Raw genomic sequence first — 18,409 nt, 5'->3', positions numbered from 1 at the left:
GACGAGGAATGTGCTGGCCACCGCTTCCCGCCGCCTCCATTGGCCTGGAGTGGTGAACCATGGCCAGTGGGAGCCATGATCGGCTGAACCTGCGGACGCAGCTGGTAAACAAAGCGGTTGGGCCCGCCAGGGTGCTTACCCTGGTGGGCTGCATACCAAAGGTTGCCGATCCTTGCTATAGCAGTATAATATTGACCAGTGTGTATTGGTTATGAGTTTGAAACTTATGTGTAGCCTACTATGGGAAAGACCCTGTCATAATCAATGGACATTACACGAGTGGAAAATATCTAGTGTCATTATTTAGTATGGCTAGTGGGGATTAAGAAGAGACATTCACAAGGCGGTAGTTTCTCTCACATTTACCAAGAGGTTTCCTGCATTTTTCTCAGAAACATCTGGCATTTGTCACTGTCACACTGGATACTAGACTAGATGGACCACAGTTCTTATCCAGTATGGCAATTCCTACATTCTTATGAACATAAGAGATTGTGTGCACGATGAGTTGACGCTCCATATATTTATACATATTAGTTAAACTACGATACTCCTTTTAAATGGTAAAACCCCATTATTTGGGACACTGGACTGGATTATAGCCTAATACGTGTAAAATATCAAATATTCTTGTGCTTGCAGGTGAATGCACTAGATGACTCAATAGGTATTTTCCATCTCTAACTTCAGTGATTCTGTGAATTGCCTGAGCTCCATCATTTTGGGAACGAGTAGTCCAGAGGTCATAATTACATGCAGATTGCCCTATCTGAACTACTTAAAAACATTATGAAGTACACCATCTGTTTACTCTATCTAATAAAGTTTTGTGATTACCTTTTTCACAGTCTTGTCGGGTTCAAGAGCAATATCTGGAATATTTGCATCCACCATGAGGGAGAACAAGTTCAAGATCAAGTTGGAATACCTAATGAGAAAAGCAGCAGAAAGAAAAACATTTTAATTGACAATAGTCTCCTGTATTAGTCTTTTCCCTTATTTAAATCATTTCTCACACACCACCTCCGCCTTGGGCAATGTGAGTTGGTAATGCTCAAAAGAGATGATTTGTACGTAACCCATTAGTTGGGTATGTATTCTTGTTATGAATGCAATGGCTCTGCAGTTCGTTTTGCACTGAAAAATTTAATCTTTGTATCTCAAAAGCTGGAGCACAGATATGCTCCATTTTTTTTCTTTTAAATATCTAAAAACATTGAGGAATATATAGCTGGAGATCTATGTAATACAGATTATAGCAGCAAATATTTCTGGAGTCAAGAACATTAATCTCTTTTGTACCTTTCTATTCCACCTGACATACAGAAATACACTAGATGAAAGGAACCCCAAAGTGTATTCTTTTAAAAAGGGACATTCCATCTAATAGCTATACAACGGTGAAATCTACTTAAATTAACATTCTTAAAATTATTGGAATCTTTACAAATGAAAAAAAGATTTTTTAAGATCTTGTATGGGAAGTTATTTAAACAGGATTAATATGTCCCTTAACCACCTGATTTAACCAGAGCTAAGACTGCAGCTGCTCAGTAAATCTGTAATAACTTGGGTAAGTATGCTGCACATCTGAGACACAAAAGGTCATTTATCACCATTAAAAAGAAGCAGCACTGCAGCTGTCAGAGTTACAATTTAACATGCTGTGATTGGAGGTATTCATGAATTTTTTTTAAAGACCACCATTTTGCCATTGCAGGAAATTAACTGCAAGTCATTATTTTAGAAGATAATTTCTGAGCTATTCTACAAACTGGTTCCTTCTTTACTCTATCCACAGAACTAGTTTTCTCTCCTTTTAGGAAAAAAATGTGAACCTACTCAATTTGGAAGATGCCTTTTATAAAAGCATTTTAGGAGCTTAGAAGGTGATGGAAAGGAAATTCAAAAGAGCAAAATAATTTTAGTACAGCTTCTGAATACAAATAAGACAATGATCATATGCATCAATGTGTAAATTATTGTCTGATCATTTTAGTATCGTACAAAAGAAGAAAGGACAGGAGTGATCTCCAAAGAAAACAATCATAAACGGTATTTATTTTTATGAACTAACAGTACCCTCCTATGTATCAAAATGTTTACGTTTCCATTGTGTGCAAACCTAAGAAGTTTTTTATATGCAGAGCTGATAATCACTGTTTACAGGTAAGTTACCTGACACGTTCCATTATGAGACCTATTTTATAAATGACTGAACTTTGTAAAGTTTAATCATTCAGGCTGAAGTTTTCAATGCTCAGTGTCTGCCTCAAGCTCATTTTGGGGGGAGGAGGGGAAAGGGGGCAAATGAGGTAGCGGGATTTCTTGGAAACTGTTGAAACAACATTAGGGAAAGTTTTGGACATGTTAAAAAAAAATCCAACCACCATTATGCTGAGAAGCTCTATCATGGCTCTGCTTAAAAGATGGAATATTCAGCAGAGCAGTTGCCTGGGTGTTAGGGATGTGTCTTTTGCAATCCTCATAAAAACGTGCCCACGTTTGCCCAAGTTGTAAGCCTTTGAATCATCTCAGTTCCTACATGCTCAGCAGACACACGCTGGCGTTTGGCAACTAAATTCTCTGCAGGTTCTGTACTGAGCAAACTCCAGCTAAGCATTGCAATGTCAAAGTTCCCTTTTGTGAATCTAGCCCTTAAACCAAAATATTCAGCCATTACATTTCAAGACTTTTCTGTACACTGCTCTTATTTTTGCCCGTTCTCTGTTTTCAGGAATCCAACCAATCATGGAATTCAATAGAAATAAAATATATTTTTAGAATAGTCATGTACTTTTAAAATTTGTGAAATGTATATTATATGGATTGGACGATCTACCTCATTAATGTCCACAGATTTAGAGAGCTGGATAAGCCCCAAGACCATTGTTATCTGCATACTAACACCTAAAGAGTATTCCACAAACTCACTTCTCTTTTATAGGCAGAAGAAAGATTCTTTAACAAATCTCATTCATATCTGAAGTTGTTTTTACCAGGGAAGAGAAAAAAAAGAAAAAGGTCTTACATTCTTTCTACCATAAATATTTAAGTAACCCTTCTGAATTAGTTGAAATGCCACTTAAATTTGACACGTTTTTGTTTCTTCAACTATCCTTAACGTGTCTTATTTTTCCTAACCAGATTGTTTATATTTTAAAAGCAATAAGCTTTCTGCTCATTATTCCTGCTGCTCTGTACCCTTGCTCAGCCAAACTAGACTTTTTGCCCTTCTGTCTATTTGGATTTTACTGGCATGCATTTCAATTGCAGCCCTTCCAACTGCTTCTATATTTCCCACTTCTATGCACTTGATTTCAAATACATCATAAAAACCCTTATAAAAACTGCTTAGATGATTTCAAATTCCTTCAATGCCAGCTTTCACAAGACACAAGCTTGTGTTACTTCTGCTGTGCTCTTATAAGTATTTCAGATCAAATCAATTTGTTAACATTACATCCTAAATGTACCTCAATTTTAATCTTATTACAGGCTTCTTTCCCAGCTGAGGTCCTAAACCAGTTGAGTCTTTAGGCTCTTCAATAAACCATGCAAGAATGAAGTATTCCATTAGCTAACTTCAAGTCATATGTTCCTAACACTATAGGGATAGGGCTGAAAAATGTGAGAATCCCTATAATCATGCATTTAAAGCCTTGATTTTCTTGCCTTCAACTCCTACAAACCAAGGATGAGTTCACAGAGGGATTACATTGGCTTTAGGTATGATTTCCCTGAAACCAAAAAGGAATCAGTAACAATTTTAAAAGTCCAATATCTTAAAAACCACCAGTGTCATTTACAATTTTAGAACTACGTACACTATTTGTTTCTACTCCTGGCAAGCTGAGGCATTAAGTGGATCTTAATCATAGCATCATTCCAATTACCATCTTTTATTTTTTTCCTCCATCCTTCTGCCTCACTTGCAACGATTAGCATCCAGCAATGCTAGCACTCCAAACAAAAACTTGGAACTCTTTCCAAGCTTTCAATCTATGAAGCACAAATCATTGACTCTAGATGTAAGAGAATTTGACTACTAAAAAAACCCAAAAAACCAAAAACCCACACACCCATCACTGTTGAGTTAGAAGGAAATTATAAATTCCATCTAGGCTGACTCAATTTTAAGTTTGGATTTCTCACAATTTATCAGGCGTAATCACACTTATACAGATCAATAAAAACAAACACTTTCAGGACCAGTACAAGCACTTTACAAGCACTGATCCTGAATTCATGTTCGGGAGGAGGGGAGGGAGTCTGAATTTATGTCAGACCGTTTACTCGAAAAGCCCCAATCAATTAAAACAAAAAACAAACAAAGCAAAAACACATTTTCATGAAGGACATTCAGGTTCTCTCAAACTCTCATATTCCAGGTCAGCAGATATGTAACCTGGGAATCTCTATGAAGTTTCTCTAAACTATTCTCTTCATCACTGCCAACAAATGCTAACCAGACAATTTTTTCTAAATGAGCAGCAAAACTCCTTGCTTCATGTGACTGAGTTATGGAGTTTCTATGTTTTGCCAGTAAGGCCCTGATTCAGCAGGTATTTAACTATGTACTTAAGTACCTTATTGAGTCATGGCCTATATATCCCTGGCTCTGATGAATCCCTAGTTTACCAGTTCCCGGCTACTTTAGAATAATAAACTTATGAAAAGGTGAATACAATTCTAATTGCCCCAGGAATAATCTGAAACAAAATAAAACACAAATACTACAAACAAACAAGACAAAACAAAAATGCCTCAAAAGCACTTCTCAGCAAGGCCAACAAAATTAAACTGGATATCATAAGCCAAGCCACTTTGGAGATAAGCCACAGAAATATTAGAAAATTTTGCAAAAAGTAAAGTAATGGACAAGAACTTTTTTTATTAATATCACAGCACTATGACGTCCGTTTTTTCCCCCAGCATGTGATGTTTCAGGGACTTTGTTTTTCGTTCGGGGTGAATGGGAATGAAAATTAGACTTGCAATACAAAATTTGCTTCAATCTTAATTGGCTAAAAAGCAAAAAAATAGGTTAAATAATCTGATTAATTTATACAACTGTTAGTGTATCAAACACATTTTTATACCAGCCTGCACAATGACAACAGCCTAGTCCTCCATTCTCTAATCCATTAGCTTTCTCTGTAAGTGCACATTCCTGCTAACAGTTATTCTGAGTCACAGATACTAAGAATGTGCTATTAAGATCCATATAGTATAGTCCTTATGCCTTTCACATCAAGAGCCTAAGAACTTCTACGAACATGACAGATTTATCTAGAACAGCAAGTTAGTATTTTTTCTTTGTATAATAAAAATACTTTCACATTAAACTGTACATATACTGAAGAAATAAATCATCTTCAAATACAACTACAATCCTAGGGATTTAAACTAATATTTTAAAATGCTAATTATGTATAAAAATTACTGTATCAGTACACATCATGCTACTAAGTATGTCCTCTGTTGCCAATCATTGTGTTAACTAGTTAATTCAATAGATAATCCCGCAGAAATTTAAAAGCTTTTTCCACTGAAATAGCGAACATCAATTTACATTTCTTTAAAGAATCGATGGAAACATAGGAAATGAGTATTTTGTATAATAACTTCAGTTCTCAAACAATTTTGACATACTTTGCATGCAGAGTACACACGTTAATCCCTTCATGATTATTCTCTGGAGTGATGGGAGTTATTGTGGCTGCTGATTAATAACTTGTCTTTGTTTTCTCATTGTACTGAATTGCTGCTAATCCATTATCAATGACAGTTTATAAAAGCAGTTACTTTTTTACTCCTTTCAATAAGAGAGAACACATTTTACATTTCTTCAGCAATTATTTCACATTATCTTGTCTGCCTCCTTTTAAGATCAACATTGTTCAATACACATTTTTTCTAGGCTTTGGAGTATTTTATACTAGACAATCCAGATACTGAAGTCGAATTTGTATATCTCCATGGAAGACTTCCTGAATCACTTGGCAAATAGAGAAACTGTTCACCTGCTCACTGTTGTAACAGGACTGGAGGGCAACAGCTGAGCCATTCTGCCACCCAAAGGACAAACAAGAGGGAGGGATAGCTCAGTGGTTTGAGCATTGGCCTGCTAAACGCAGCGTTGCGAGTTCAATCCTTGAGGGGGCCATGTAGGGATCTGGGGCAAAATCAGTACTTGGTCCTGCTAGTGAAGGCAGGGGACTGGACTCAATGACCTTTCAAGGTCCCTTCCAGTTCTAGGAGATTGGTATATCTCCAATTATTATTTATTATTTAACATATTTGAACTGCATTTTGTAGGGCATGGTAAAAGGTGCTTAGCAATGGAAAACAAAAGTCTTATTTGTCCACAAGACAGACAATGGCAATGCAAGCTTCTCCTATCCTGTGCCTGAACTCTGAAAGAGGACATTCTAGTGGCAAGGAGGGAGTGTGGTAGTTTAGTCTCTATGCCAGTTCAAATCTTTTAGAAGATTCTACTATTGCCAACATTTGATAGTGGATTCTGAGAAGTGAATACTTATTCTGCAGGAATAGGATTAAGATTACCAAATCAACTCACGTAGTCCACTGACCAGCCAACAGAGGATACATGTGTTTGGCTGTTACTAATCTGAATTTGGGAGCTGTGGTCAAGAAATGAAAGGCTCTGTATTTCATCAGTGATCACCCAAGACACCAATTTGCCTAACCAGAAAACATTCCAAGATTTGCTAAGCAACAGAAGAACACATCTCCTGAATACATCATCATTTACCACCTTGCAGAAATGTTGCAAAACTAAATTAAAGAAATCTGAGACCTTTGGACAGAAGATACTTTATAATGACAAATGCTACAGAAGGGTAGTCAGTGCCAAAAGCGTGATTAGAACTCAAGAATTCTCATCTCTTAGTCTCTCTTCTTTATAGCATCGTAGACACCAATAGGAATATACATAAGTTTTCATGTTTTTTGGGGGAAAATGGCACCCCCCCACCGTTGATCAAGCAATTAACACAGAAATAGTGTTGCTACCTGCGGAGATGTAGAAAAGCTGTGTAACACTGTTTACGGAACTCCTGGTACTGCTCACTCTGAGTGCCTCCCATACCTTCCACCATTTCCTTATTCAGCTTCATTGGGGGAGGCAGAGGCTTAGGGTCACGACCCAGAATGTAACCAAAATCGATGTGAAACAGTTTACCTGTATTAGGCAAAAAATGCAAATTTGTAATTTTCTACTATTAAATTTAATACAGTAAAAAAAAAGTCAGATCAGCAGATATTAACTGAACCACACTTCAAAGTTTTATCCAAGTATCTTTGTGAATGTCCTTCATTGTAGATTCTAAACATTCAGATTTTGGATTCTCTCAATTCCAAATTATGTTTGTCTGAGCTGAAAGCTAGTCTCCTAGGTCCATTCAGTTATTGGCATCTTTGCTGATGTTTCCAGTGTGTGCACCACTTGAGGTTGTGCCATAACTGAACTGAGATAGAACTTATTTTACATAGGCCATTAAACAGATATCAGATGGTAATTTTAAAGAAAACTCTGGGGATTAGTGATAATCTATTGCACAACTTTATATTCACTAACTGAAAATACTCTTAATGTCGATTTTACATTGCTTTTAGTTCTACCACTGATTGCTCACTCTCTCCCCATAAAGAGTATTGTTTTAACACTACAGCTTTGTGATTCCTGGGAGGAAGATAAGCCTCACAAGCCACAGTACAGAACAGAAGATTTAGATCCCACTTGAAATCACTGACCAACAAAATGTTTGAAGCTGTTGAAAAGTAAATTCTCTAACAGGTGTCTGAATGTGGTTAAACTCCATGTATATAATTAACACTGTTCACTCTGAAAATGTTCCAAAGTTTAGTGCTACGATTCGAATTTTAAAAGTATATTTAGAAGCTCATCTAAGAGTCCATTTAGTAATTTACTTTTCTTTGTATTAAAATGCAGTGATTATCTCATCTTGATTATTACTCAAGTGACTTTCTTTCCAATATTACTAAAGACCTAGGCTGACCAGTTCCAGGTTTGAAAAATATGTATGGCCCTGATCCTGTAAACACTGTGACACAGGGAAATCATCTTAGATTCAAAGCAATAGGTGGTTCACCTGTCTGTGAACCTCAGAGGAATGTGAAAAGGCACTGTAATTTGCAAACCAATCAACTTATAAAGTGTAACTGAATTGTTAAATTTGGCTATATCCTGTTGCTCATTTGCTATTATGCATGCGCTATAGTAAATAACCCTAGATCAGAGGAAATATTAATGCAATTGTATCCACTTGTTAGAATAGAACAAAGGAAGATGTCAGACATGGCACATGTTCCGTTAATTACATTTACACTAAGTTTATCTGTGATTGCTATCTTTCTATTTAATTAACTCTGGAACAACATGTGTCAGCATTTAGTTGTGAATTCATTTGTCTAAAGTTGCTCAGCAAGGAGGAATGCTGACTTCAAAGCACAGGGAGCAGTGTGCTCAACAAAGTGAAATCTACGGATACACGCTATGCTAAAAACAGATGACAGGCTGTTTTCAACTATAAATACTGGACTTTGGGAATGATCTTGTCATCTCTTGATCTGTTACGATGTTGTCAGGGAGCTTTCCAGATACAAGACAGAGTTTCCCATATCCACTTTGGGAAAACCCTGAGAGAATTTATGAAAAGACTATGAGACTAGCAGATTGCTACATCACTGCTTTTATTTTGAACCTACAAACCCTAATTCACCTGTAATGTATTTTATCTGCTTTAACTTTGCTATAACTCATTACTTTTTCCTAATTAATAAATCTTTACTTTTAGTTTACTGAAGGATTAGCTACTGCATTGTCTTTGGCAAGATCTTGAGCATATTTTGGGAACTGGCCGGCCCTTTGGGGCTGGAAGTAATCTAGAGAGGTGCATTTTGGTTTTAACAACCTTTCATCATTAAGTCCAGTCCGTCTGGGAGGTAAAGTAGGCTCCAGAGAGCCTAAAGGACACTGTCTGTGGCTTCATGGTAAAAAATATAGTGATCCAGGAGTACACTTTTGTTACTGGCTAGGTGAAATCTAATGATCCAATATACCATCAGTCTGGGGTGTCTGTCCTGATTTCTGACATCTGACCTGAACTTGGCACTCTTAGCTGTGAGCCATTATAAGGAACCATGACAGACCTTTTCACACCTTTGGTTGTAAGAACAGAGTAAGTCTATGCAAGATCAGGGCCTATGCAAATTTTGAATTCTAGTCACACATTTTGTTTGTAATAAAAAATGAACAGCATTGTCAATGTGGTTGTTTTAAACGTTTACTAAGAGATGCAAACTCTCTCGTGGTACTAACAATTACTACAACTCTCAACCTCACCTTGGGAAGTGAGAATTGCCAATGAAGTACCAATATTTACACATAGTTAACATTTAAAAATCATCAGAAAGTTTGTAAACCGCTACAAATAAAGAGTTATTCAATAACCTTTCATATATACAGAATAAATTCTAATTCTTCTCAGTCTATAGGATATACTTGCTAACTGGAATAAGTCAATCACACATGAGGAAAAAGGTATTCTTGCAAAATATTTTTGGGGAAAAAAATTTCCCAATTTTGTCCAAGTGATAGATCTGCTCAATATTTTTATGAAAAAGCAAATACATTTTTCATGATTTTTTGTTCAAACTATCTCTGACAACACTGAACCCAAGTGCATAAACAAGGTTGGAAGGAGTTCAGAAAAGCAACAATGATTAATGGACTAGAGAGACTTGATTCATAAGAAACTCTTAGAGGAACAATATATATGAGTGAGTTTTTGCCTAACTGATGGCTAAAGCAGGATGACGGGAGACTAGAACCTTTTGAAACAAGCACTATGGGGAGGAGAGAGGGGAGAGGAATCATTTAGAGTGGTCCAAGGAGGTCCATATCTTGAAAATTTAAGCTGAATACAAGGAAGGTTTTCTACAGAAGTTTATTAACCAGTAGAATAGTTTCTCAGTGGAAAAAGTTAAAGTTCCATCATTACTGTAATTTAAACCTAGATAGAAACAGCCAAGAGGATGAACTGTAGGGCATAGGTTTACGGAGAGACTTTGGTAAATCAGTAAAGTGCCTAAAAGCAGTATGGCTTATTGTTAAAAGCAATCTATTAAACAGTCTCAGCTCGACCAAGGCAGGAGGGGGGCGGGGAGTTTTGGATGCCACAGAAAGGGCAGCTTGACCCCGTGTTCAGCTTGATAAGAACTGTGTTGAAGTTGCTGATACATGCATTTTAAAAGAGCAGGATATGCCCCAGGAATGTCTATTGGGGTCTCAACGCTGCAAACTCTGGAAAAACCCACACCTGGTTAATCAATCAGAAGGAACGTCTTGCTGGATCATTTAAATGGCTTACTTAACAAGATTTCTTTAAGGGACATGTCATTCTATTACTGATGTATAAATAAGGGGGAAAAGCTTGAGATAGTTGGACTCATTTGGGGACCCTCTTTGGACTCTCCCTCTGGATACATCTTGCAGTCCTCACCAACAGACGGAAGATTTGGCCACCAGAAGCCTGCCGCTGTGTCACTCGAGAGCCACACGTAGGGTATGGCTACATCTGGAATTTCAAAGCGCTGTCCCGGCAGCGCTGCGGGAGCGCTGCCGCGGCAGCGCTTTGAAGTGTGAGTGTAGTCAGAGCAGCAGCGCTGGGAGAGAGCTCTCCCAGCGCTGCATGTAAACCACATCCCTTACGGGTGTAGCGTGCAGCGCTGGGAGCCCCGCTCCCAGCGCTGCTGCCCTGATTACACTGACGCTTTACAGCGCTGTATCTTGCAGCGCCCAGGGGGGTGTTTTTTCACACCCCAGTTGCAGCGCTGTAAAGTGTGAGTGTAGCCAAGGCCTCAGCTTTGGTAATTATCAAGGGTTGGGGGTGTTTTACTAATCTTGTTGCAGACATGTGTAAGTGCTTGAGACTAGTAAAGTTTAGCTTTAAGTGAAAGCATTCTTGTGTTGTCCTGTTTGTGCCAGCCAGCTATCGGTTGGACAGCCGTGTCTCCCCTATTTATTTCCTGACACCTCCTCGCACAGAGTAAAAGGTACCAAAGAGCTTTGGGTTGAAAGAACCTCGGGTAACATAGGGGGAAGATTTTAAAACCAAGTATATTCAAGATGGAAGAGACCTGGTATGATTTCACACAGTTTGCACCACATGCAGTACCTAACATACACTGAATACACATCTAGAAAGCCTTTTTCAAAATCATATATGTGCAAGGTTTTTTTTAAAAAGGTGTCTCATAAATATGGACTCGAGCTTAACTTGAACGTAAAAATTGCCCTGTTTTGACAGCTTTTAGGTGCCCAGTTTTAAAAATCAGAACCATTAATATTTTCAGAAAGCCATGCCTCCCTGAATACTTTATAACTGGATGAACAACTAATGAGCCTGGACTTCAATCCAAGATACATACATTTTATAACGGTCAGCTTTCATAGAGACTACAAAGATGCTTAATTAGCATACAAAGCAATCAGTAATTGGCAAATGCCACAATCATTAGTTTTTCAGTCATAAGGAACCTGGTGCTCAAAAAGCCTCCTTAACAATCAGAAAGACCCAATAAAGTGAATGACTAGTGAAGCGAATCACTTTTTGAAGTTCATTTTTATAAACTTAGTTTTTAAAGAAGTAGGCTTTGATATATATCAAAGTAATAAAGTATGTTTAACTAAGGCATTTGAGGGTTTTTTTTTTTCTGTCCATTTATTCAAACCTGTCATCCTGAAGAGTCAAGAGACGACAAGTGGATAAAACAAAAGAAACTCTTGTGACTAAATATGTTTGTATTTAATGCTGTAAACACAGAATAAGAGATGCTAATTAATACATTTGCATAGGGAACTAGGTTGTTTCTAAAAAAATGTAGTTCAAACCAGATTAACATTTTACCAGCTGACATAGGTTTATATAAATTAATGATACAAATAATTTACTTTTAATAAACAGTCTGTTTTCAGGACTAAACCATGAAAGATAATGTTTAAACAATTCAGATCCTCTGGCATCTTGCTCTGTAGTTTTAATTTCCCAAATTACACTTCACAATTCACCAGTGATTAGTCCACAGCTCTGAGAATAATGCAAAGTGTCTGAGTCTTCTTGAATAAAAATAATTCTGAGCCACAGATGGGCCTAACTCAGACCTCTTACACCACTGTAACCACTCTGAGGATCAAACAAGTTATACGTGTATAAGGAAATGGAGAATTAGGCCCCAAGACACAGCTGAAATATCTGATTCAAGCCCCTACTAAAGACAGGATATTAACTAGGTGGACACTTTATTTGGTTTACTGTGGTCATTTTGAAGCTTCCCACAAAGGATATTTCTGTGTGCACGCGCGCTCTCTTTGTGGAATGCAATCTACAGATAAGTAATTGTTGAAGATTAAGTAGTCTGTTCTGCTCAATTAAATTAAGTGTATATTTTTTTTTCTGAATTAAGTATGTTTTTTTTTTTAAATTAGGTCCTGAAACCACTTCCACAACACTAAATACATTAAGACCTGTCTTAGTGACCATCCAATGTCCCAAAACAAGATATTGCCAATGGGGGAAGAGAGGGAGGAGTCTAACTTTGAAAAGCAGTGACAGTGTCCTAAGTAGTTCTGGGGATAAGGAGTTAGGATTTTGGGGTTCTATAGCAGATTCTACCACCAGTTTGCTTTGTGACCTTGAAGAAAGGTCATCACCCAGGTCATCTCAAAGATATTAACACTCATCCACCTTCAACCAGATCAGTGGATGCTAGATGCTGGAAACTTGCAAAGTATTTAAGGGTGGAAAAATATCTGTACTTGGAAACCTTGCTAGATACTTTAAAGAAATGACAAGTTAGATGAGTCTTACTGGAAAGGATCCTTTCAGTGCCTTTTGCCTTATATTAACAGTACCACAGTTTAGCACATTTCTCATTCTTATTTTACCCTTGATGTGCATATCAAACAGTGGGGAAAGTCTAGTGTAGCATTTAACTAAACTAAAAAGCTGGAATATTGTGGCAGCCCTAGCTTCCATTTTAACTTCAAAATCCATTGTTTCAGCAAAAGAACCATTGTTCCATTTAACTCACTCGCCTATCCACCTGCACTTCCTGCAACCTTCAGTATATCAACCTCCATGGACTTTTCTGCCACTCAGTCTTCCGCTCGCACCTCTTTCATCCCTCATTTCTGTAAATTCACTGGGCTGATCCCTCCACTCTTCTCTCTTTCCCACCCTTGGCTCCCATGCCCCCCTCTCTCTCACACAATAAAGTCCATATCACTAACCCATAGCTCTGAACATCCACTTCCTCCACACTTGTGTGGTTTTTTTGGTTTCTGTTTTTTTTTGTGATTAAGAGTTCAGAACAAACCTAACCCACCACAGGTGCTGCAAATAGCTAATAACTAAATAATACCTGTAGTTCTGTGAAAGAAAGGTAACACTTTCCTTAATCAACAATGGAAATGCATAAAATGACACTGATCTAAAACTTTATCAGCTTGTAAAGGATTCTTTTCCCTGTTGATCTAGGTAACATTTTTGTACTAAAATCACAGTAAAATAGAACATTTGCATTATTTTTCAGAGTTTCCACTATTCATGCGCTGTGACTGACCTTCCATTGTGAAGTTCTTACACAGTCCTTTAATTTTTAATATAACTATTTACCCAGACGCATTTGTAGGGAAGTGTGTAAAAAAGCCACCCAACAATATCTTAGCTATTCTTTCCTGTCAATTTAATCAACTAGTTTCCTCCAAAAGTGGTACTCCTCAATACACTAGTTTTAAATTGCTCAGACTCAACACACATTGCAATGTCTGAAAATACCCTCAGCTAAAAATCACAGCTGAAGTCCACTGGGGAAACCAGCACCTCATTTCAGAAGTTAACTTGTTTTTTATGCTACGTGACAAAACATGTAAACACTTATTTGACAGTTTCCTGGAAGTTAGGTAATTTGGTGGGAAAGAAACCTTTTCAAGAGCCATGTCAGTACTTTTCAGAGCAATCTGTATGAATTAAAGACCGGAAGCCTGATAGAGGCATCAACCCTCCCACCCTACAAATCAATAGTGAACCAGCGTGGACACTGTAATAAACATTTATTTTAAAGGCAACAAAAATCCTATATTCTACAAAATACAATTAAACTCTCTTCCTTCCAAATACAGTGTCATTGTCATGTGATAAACTGCATTTATTCTGACTGCAACACTACCAACTGTGCTCGAGCTACTAATCCAGCTTTTTCTGAACTTGTTATAACAGCTCAATTCTGAGAGCTTTACATTGGATGCTCTGATGATTAAGTCATTCACCTGGGACTCCAGAGATCAAAGTTTTATTCCTATCTAAGCAAATAGATACAGGAGTCGACCCACATGGAGCCCCATCCAATCAAAAGGTATTTGAATGGGTACAGAAGTCAGTCCATGCAGAGCAGCTGGAAATGTAGTTAACCATGATAATAGAAATATCTTTTCTGATTTCCCAGTTTTAGGAGGTAATTTGTTTTCTTTATGGAATATATAAATACATTTCTTATCTTTAAGGAACAAATGACTTCTCCTGGGATAAGGATTTTAAATCCTCAAATAAACACAATCCAAGGAAGCATTGGGACCCTGATCTGTGTCCATTCTCCCATCTATAAAAAAAGGTAATTTAATCGCCTGATTTTCAGCACAGTCCTAACCAAGACTTCATTTTTGTACCTGAATCTATTTGTGGTGTAGCAAGTATTTACATAGCTGAATAACATTAAACTGCATCTACAAATTAGATACTTATATATAGGGCCCTACCAAATTTACTGTCCATCTTGGTCAATTTCACAGTCGTAGGATTTTTAAAATAGCAAATTTCATGATTTCAGCTCTTTATATCTGAAATTTCATGGTGTTGTATCTGTAGTGGTCCTGACCTAACTCTGAAGGCAGCAGCGCAGAACTAAATGTGGCATGGTATAGTATTGCCACCCTCACTTCTGCGCTGTTGCTGGCGGGACACTACCTTCAGAGCCGGGTGCCTGGCCAGCAGCCGCTCCTCTCCGGCCACCCAGCTCTGAAGACAGCGCAGAAGTAACGTGGCAATACCATGACTTCCCTACCACGTAACCCCCACACAACCCTCTTTTGAGTCAGGGCCCTCATTTTGAGAAATGTTGGTCTCTCTCATGAAATCTGTGTAATACAGGATGCAAGTACACTAAAGATCAGACTTCACGGCTGTGAAAAAAGCGTCATGGATGGTGAATTTGGTAGGGCCCTACTTATGTATTAAGTGATATTCATTGAGCCCCCTAAATACAGGTAGGTGAAGAGTTGTGGCCGTAGACTGAAGGGCAAAAAACAAAAAAAGAACCCTTCCGTTTTAAAACTCTGCCCCCGTATGCTCAAGCATTAATACCTGCAGCTTTGCCAGCATTGTCATCTAGTCAGATTCTTGCAACTGACATAGGGTTACACCAGGTTAGCACTTAAATTGGGAGACCGCCAAGCAAAACTCAGTGCTACAAGGAGTGGTCTTTTCTTTAACTCACTACTGAATAAATGCTACAAGGAGCTGCAGAAGCTAATATGACACAAAATGTAGGTCCCAGCAATTTATGATCATTAAGATCCAACTGCACTTTTTCCAAGAGCAGTATTCTGGCCAAATTCTCTGTCAGGTAATTACACTCCACCTATTTAGATTTCTTTGCAGTTTGAGGCCTTGGCTACACTGGCGCTTTACTGCGCTGCAACTTTCTTGCAAAAAACACCCCCGAGGGCTGCAAGATACAGCGCTGTAAAGCGTCCGTGTAAACAGCAAACAGTGCCACAGCGCTGCGAGCGCGGCTCCCAGCGCTGCAAGCTAAACCCCATGAGGATGTGGAGTACATGGAGCACTGGGAGAGCTCTCTCCCAGCGCTGCCGCTGCAACCACACTCACACTTCAAAGCGCTGCCGCAGCAGCGCTTTGAAGTTTCAAACATAGCCATACCCTAAAATAGATGCATTTCACTAGCAGGTGTTATGTTTCCTATGATATCCATCTCTATTTACTTCACTGGAGTGTTGTGAGGATTAACTACTTAAAGCCTCTTGAGTATTTGGAAGTCCTTGAATAAAAGTTACCACACAAATGCAAACTAGATTTTTAACAACACTGCCAAAGGGCTTTTTACATTTTAATAAGCTGAAAGCCCCCTCAAACTACTCCAAATTCAACTTTCCTTATTTTCAGGAAGGTAATTAACTGACTCTCAATTTAAATTTTGAAGATGGCATTAATTTTGTTTCAAACTACAGCTTCCATGGTAATTTTGAAAGATTGCTATCCAGGATCCTATATTTATTAAGTAGCTAAATTTATGTTCTGAAAGGTGGGCCATAGCCAAAAGAGGGAACTTCCTCTCATGAAACTGGGATGGTAGCATTCCATTTCCTCTAGTTATGTTGTCACCATTAAAAAGTCTCACCTGCTAAGAGAAAGGAATAGAACCCTGATGCTGTTTGTACCTCCACTGGAAAATTACAATCCCTAATTATCCATCATTGCTACCACTGGTAATTCACCACCAATGCCATTCTGCAAGTCCTAATTTTACTAATTTAGACAAGGTCAGTCTGTACCTGAATAGGATAGTGAAGTAGAAAGGAGACTGTAATGTGATGTGCTTATTGTTAAAATCCATTCAGTGTGCAGATGTTAAATCCTAGCACACTGACAAAAACTTTAAAGTGATCCAGATAGATATATTCTGCACTTTTATTCGTATTACTGTTGCACCTAGGAGCCCTAGTCATGGATCTGAACCCCGTTGTGCTGAGCACTGTATAAAACACAGACTAGTAAGACAGTCCCCTGCTCTAAAGAGCTCACAATTTAAGGATAAGACAATAGAAAGATGGCTACTGCCAGACAAATCCAAGAAAACAAGGAGACAATATTAGCATGATAGGCAGCGGTCTCAGGACAATGGCAAGGCTGCTGGTTTTGTAGGCATAACAGAAAAGGAGTTTTAAGGAGGGATTTGGAGGATAATTAGTTTTGGAGATGTTTATAAGGCAATGTGTTCTCTCTCTCTCTTTATAAAATCATGATTAAAGTATGTTTTAAAGTTTCTTTATTTTACATACAATAGGGTTCGATAACTTCAGCAAATCTACTTATTATGCCTGCAGCATTTTTGGGGAGCATCTGGAGTCCAACTATCTTTCACTTTGTCTTATCCTCGGAAGAGCTGCATTAGGCTACCCAATTGTAACAACGAAGAAGAGCTGAGAACACTGCAGGACTTGCATCAGGCACAAGAAACTATTTAAGAGCCCGTTGTCTAGGGGCCTGCAATCAGGCTGAGGTGCCTATTCTTGGTAAGACTCCACAAAGTTCACAGCTGGTACAATCCTTGAGTTCATTACATTCTTAGACTCAAGAGCAATGTGCCCTGCCAAACACATGCTTGAGGTTCTGAGCGTGCTTTATTTGACTGGTAAATAAAGTTAGGTCCGAAGTCTATTTCCATTCATATGGCAAATTGTTGTACTGACACAGTCAGACTAGCTCCATGCTTTCAATAAGGGGAATATTTCAATAAGAGGGGAAAAAGCAAAAAAACAAAAACAAAAACAAAAAATCATCCAAAACCAGTTGGATTCAATAAATGGAAGAGACAAAACTTTTAAGATTGGTTGTTTCAAAAAGATGCAACTTCTGGGAACTTTATTCTTTTTAAATGTGTTCCATCAAGTCTGTTACAATTCAGCTTCACAACTAGCAGTTCTTTCTAAGGCAGCAAAGGGCATATTGACTGATGGCATTCAAGTATCAGTATTTATATATGCAATGATTTGTGATGCAGCAATGATCGGCTGATGTTGTTTGAAACTGCATAGTTTGCTGGAAGACAAAGTGTCCCATTACATACATGCTGCCATAGTGCTTGATCTTAGCTTTGGAAGCAGCAAATTAAAAATGTATAGGAATCAATGACAGGTTATAATGCATCTCAGTTCTGTGAGATGCAAGACAATATCTATTCTCATGCAAAAGGAATTGCTTGCAATGTTACTCTGAAGTATTTTCCAGAAACAACAATGAAGCATAATATCAAGTATCAGAGGGGTAGCCGTGTTAGTCTGGATCTGTAAAAGCAGCAAAGAGTCCTGTGCACCTTATAGACTAACAGACGTTTTGGAGCATGAGCTTTCGTGGGTGAATACCCACTTCTTCAGATGCATGTGGTGGAAATTTCCAGGGGCAGGTATATATATGCTAGCAAGCAAGCTAGAGATAACGAGGTCAGTTCAATCAGGGAGGATGAGGCCCTGTTCTAGCAGTTGAGGTGTGAAAACCAAGAGAGGAGA

At 38.1% G+C, this 18,409-nt stretch overlaps 1 protein-coding gene across 3 annotated transcripts in view; it reads right to left on the bottom strand.

Annotated features, from left to right (window-relative positions):
* Positions 1 to 18,409, bottom strand: part of PIK3C3 (phosphatidylinositol 3-kinase catalytic subunit type 3) — a 132,730-nt gene that overhangs the window by 29,461 nt on the left and 84,860 nt on the right. For all 3 annotated transcript variants that reach the window (XR_007773106.1, XM_050943569.1, XM_050943570.1), the window contains 2 exons: positions 7,039 to 7,207; positions 838 to 928 (listed from right to left, as the gene is read on the bottom strand). Coding sequence is in view for 2 of the 3 variants with exons in the window: in XM_050943569.1 (XP_050799526.1) it covers positions 838 to 928; positions 7,039 to 7,207 (260 nt within the window). In the remaining variant the exon portion in view is untranslated. The remainder of the gene's footprint in view (positions 1 to 837; positions 929 to 7,038; positions 7,208 to 18,409) is intronic.

Source organism: Gopherus flavomarginatus, chromosome 3 (genome assembly GCF_025201925.1).
Source record: "Gopherus flavomarginatus isolate rGopFla2 chromosome 3, rGopFla2.mat.asm, whole genome shotgun sequence".
NCBI classification, from domain to species: Eukaryota; Metazoa; Chordata; order Testudines; family Testudinidae; genus Gopherus; species Gopherus flavomarginatus.
This window is presented reverse-complemented; position numbering and strand designations above follow the sequence as displayed.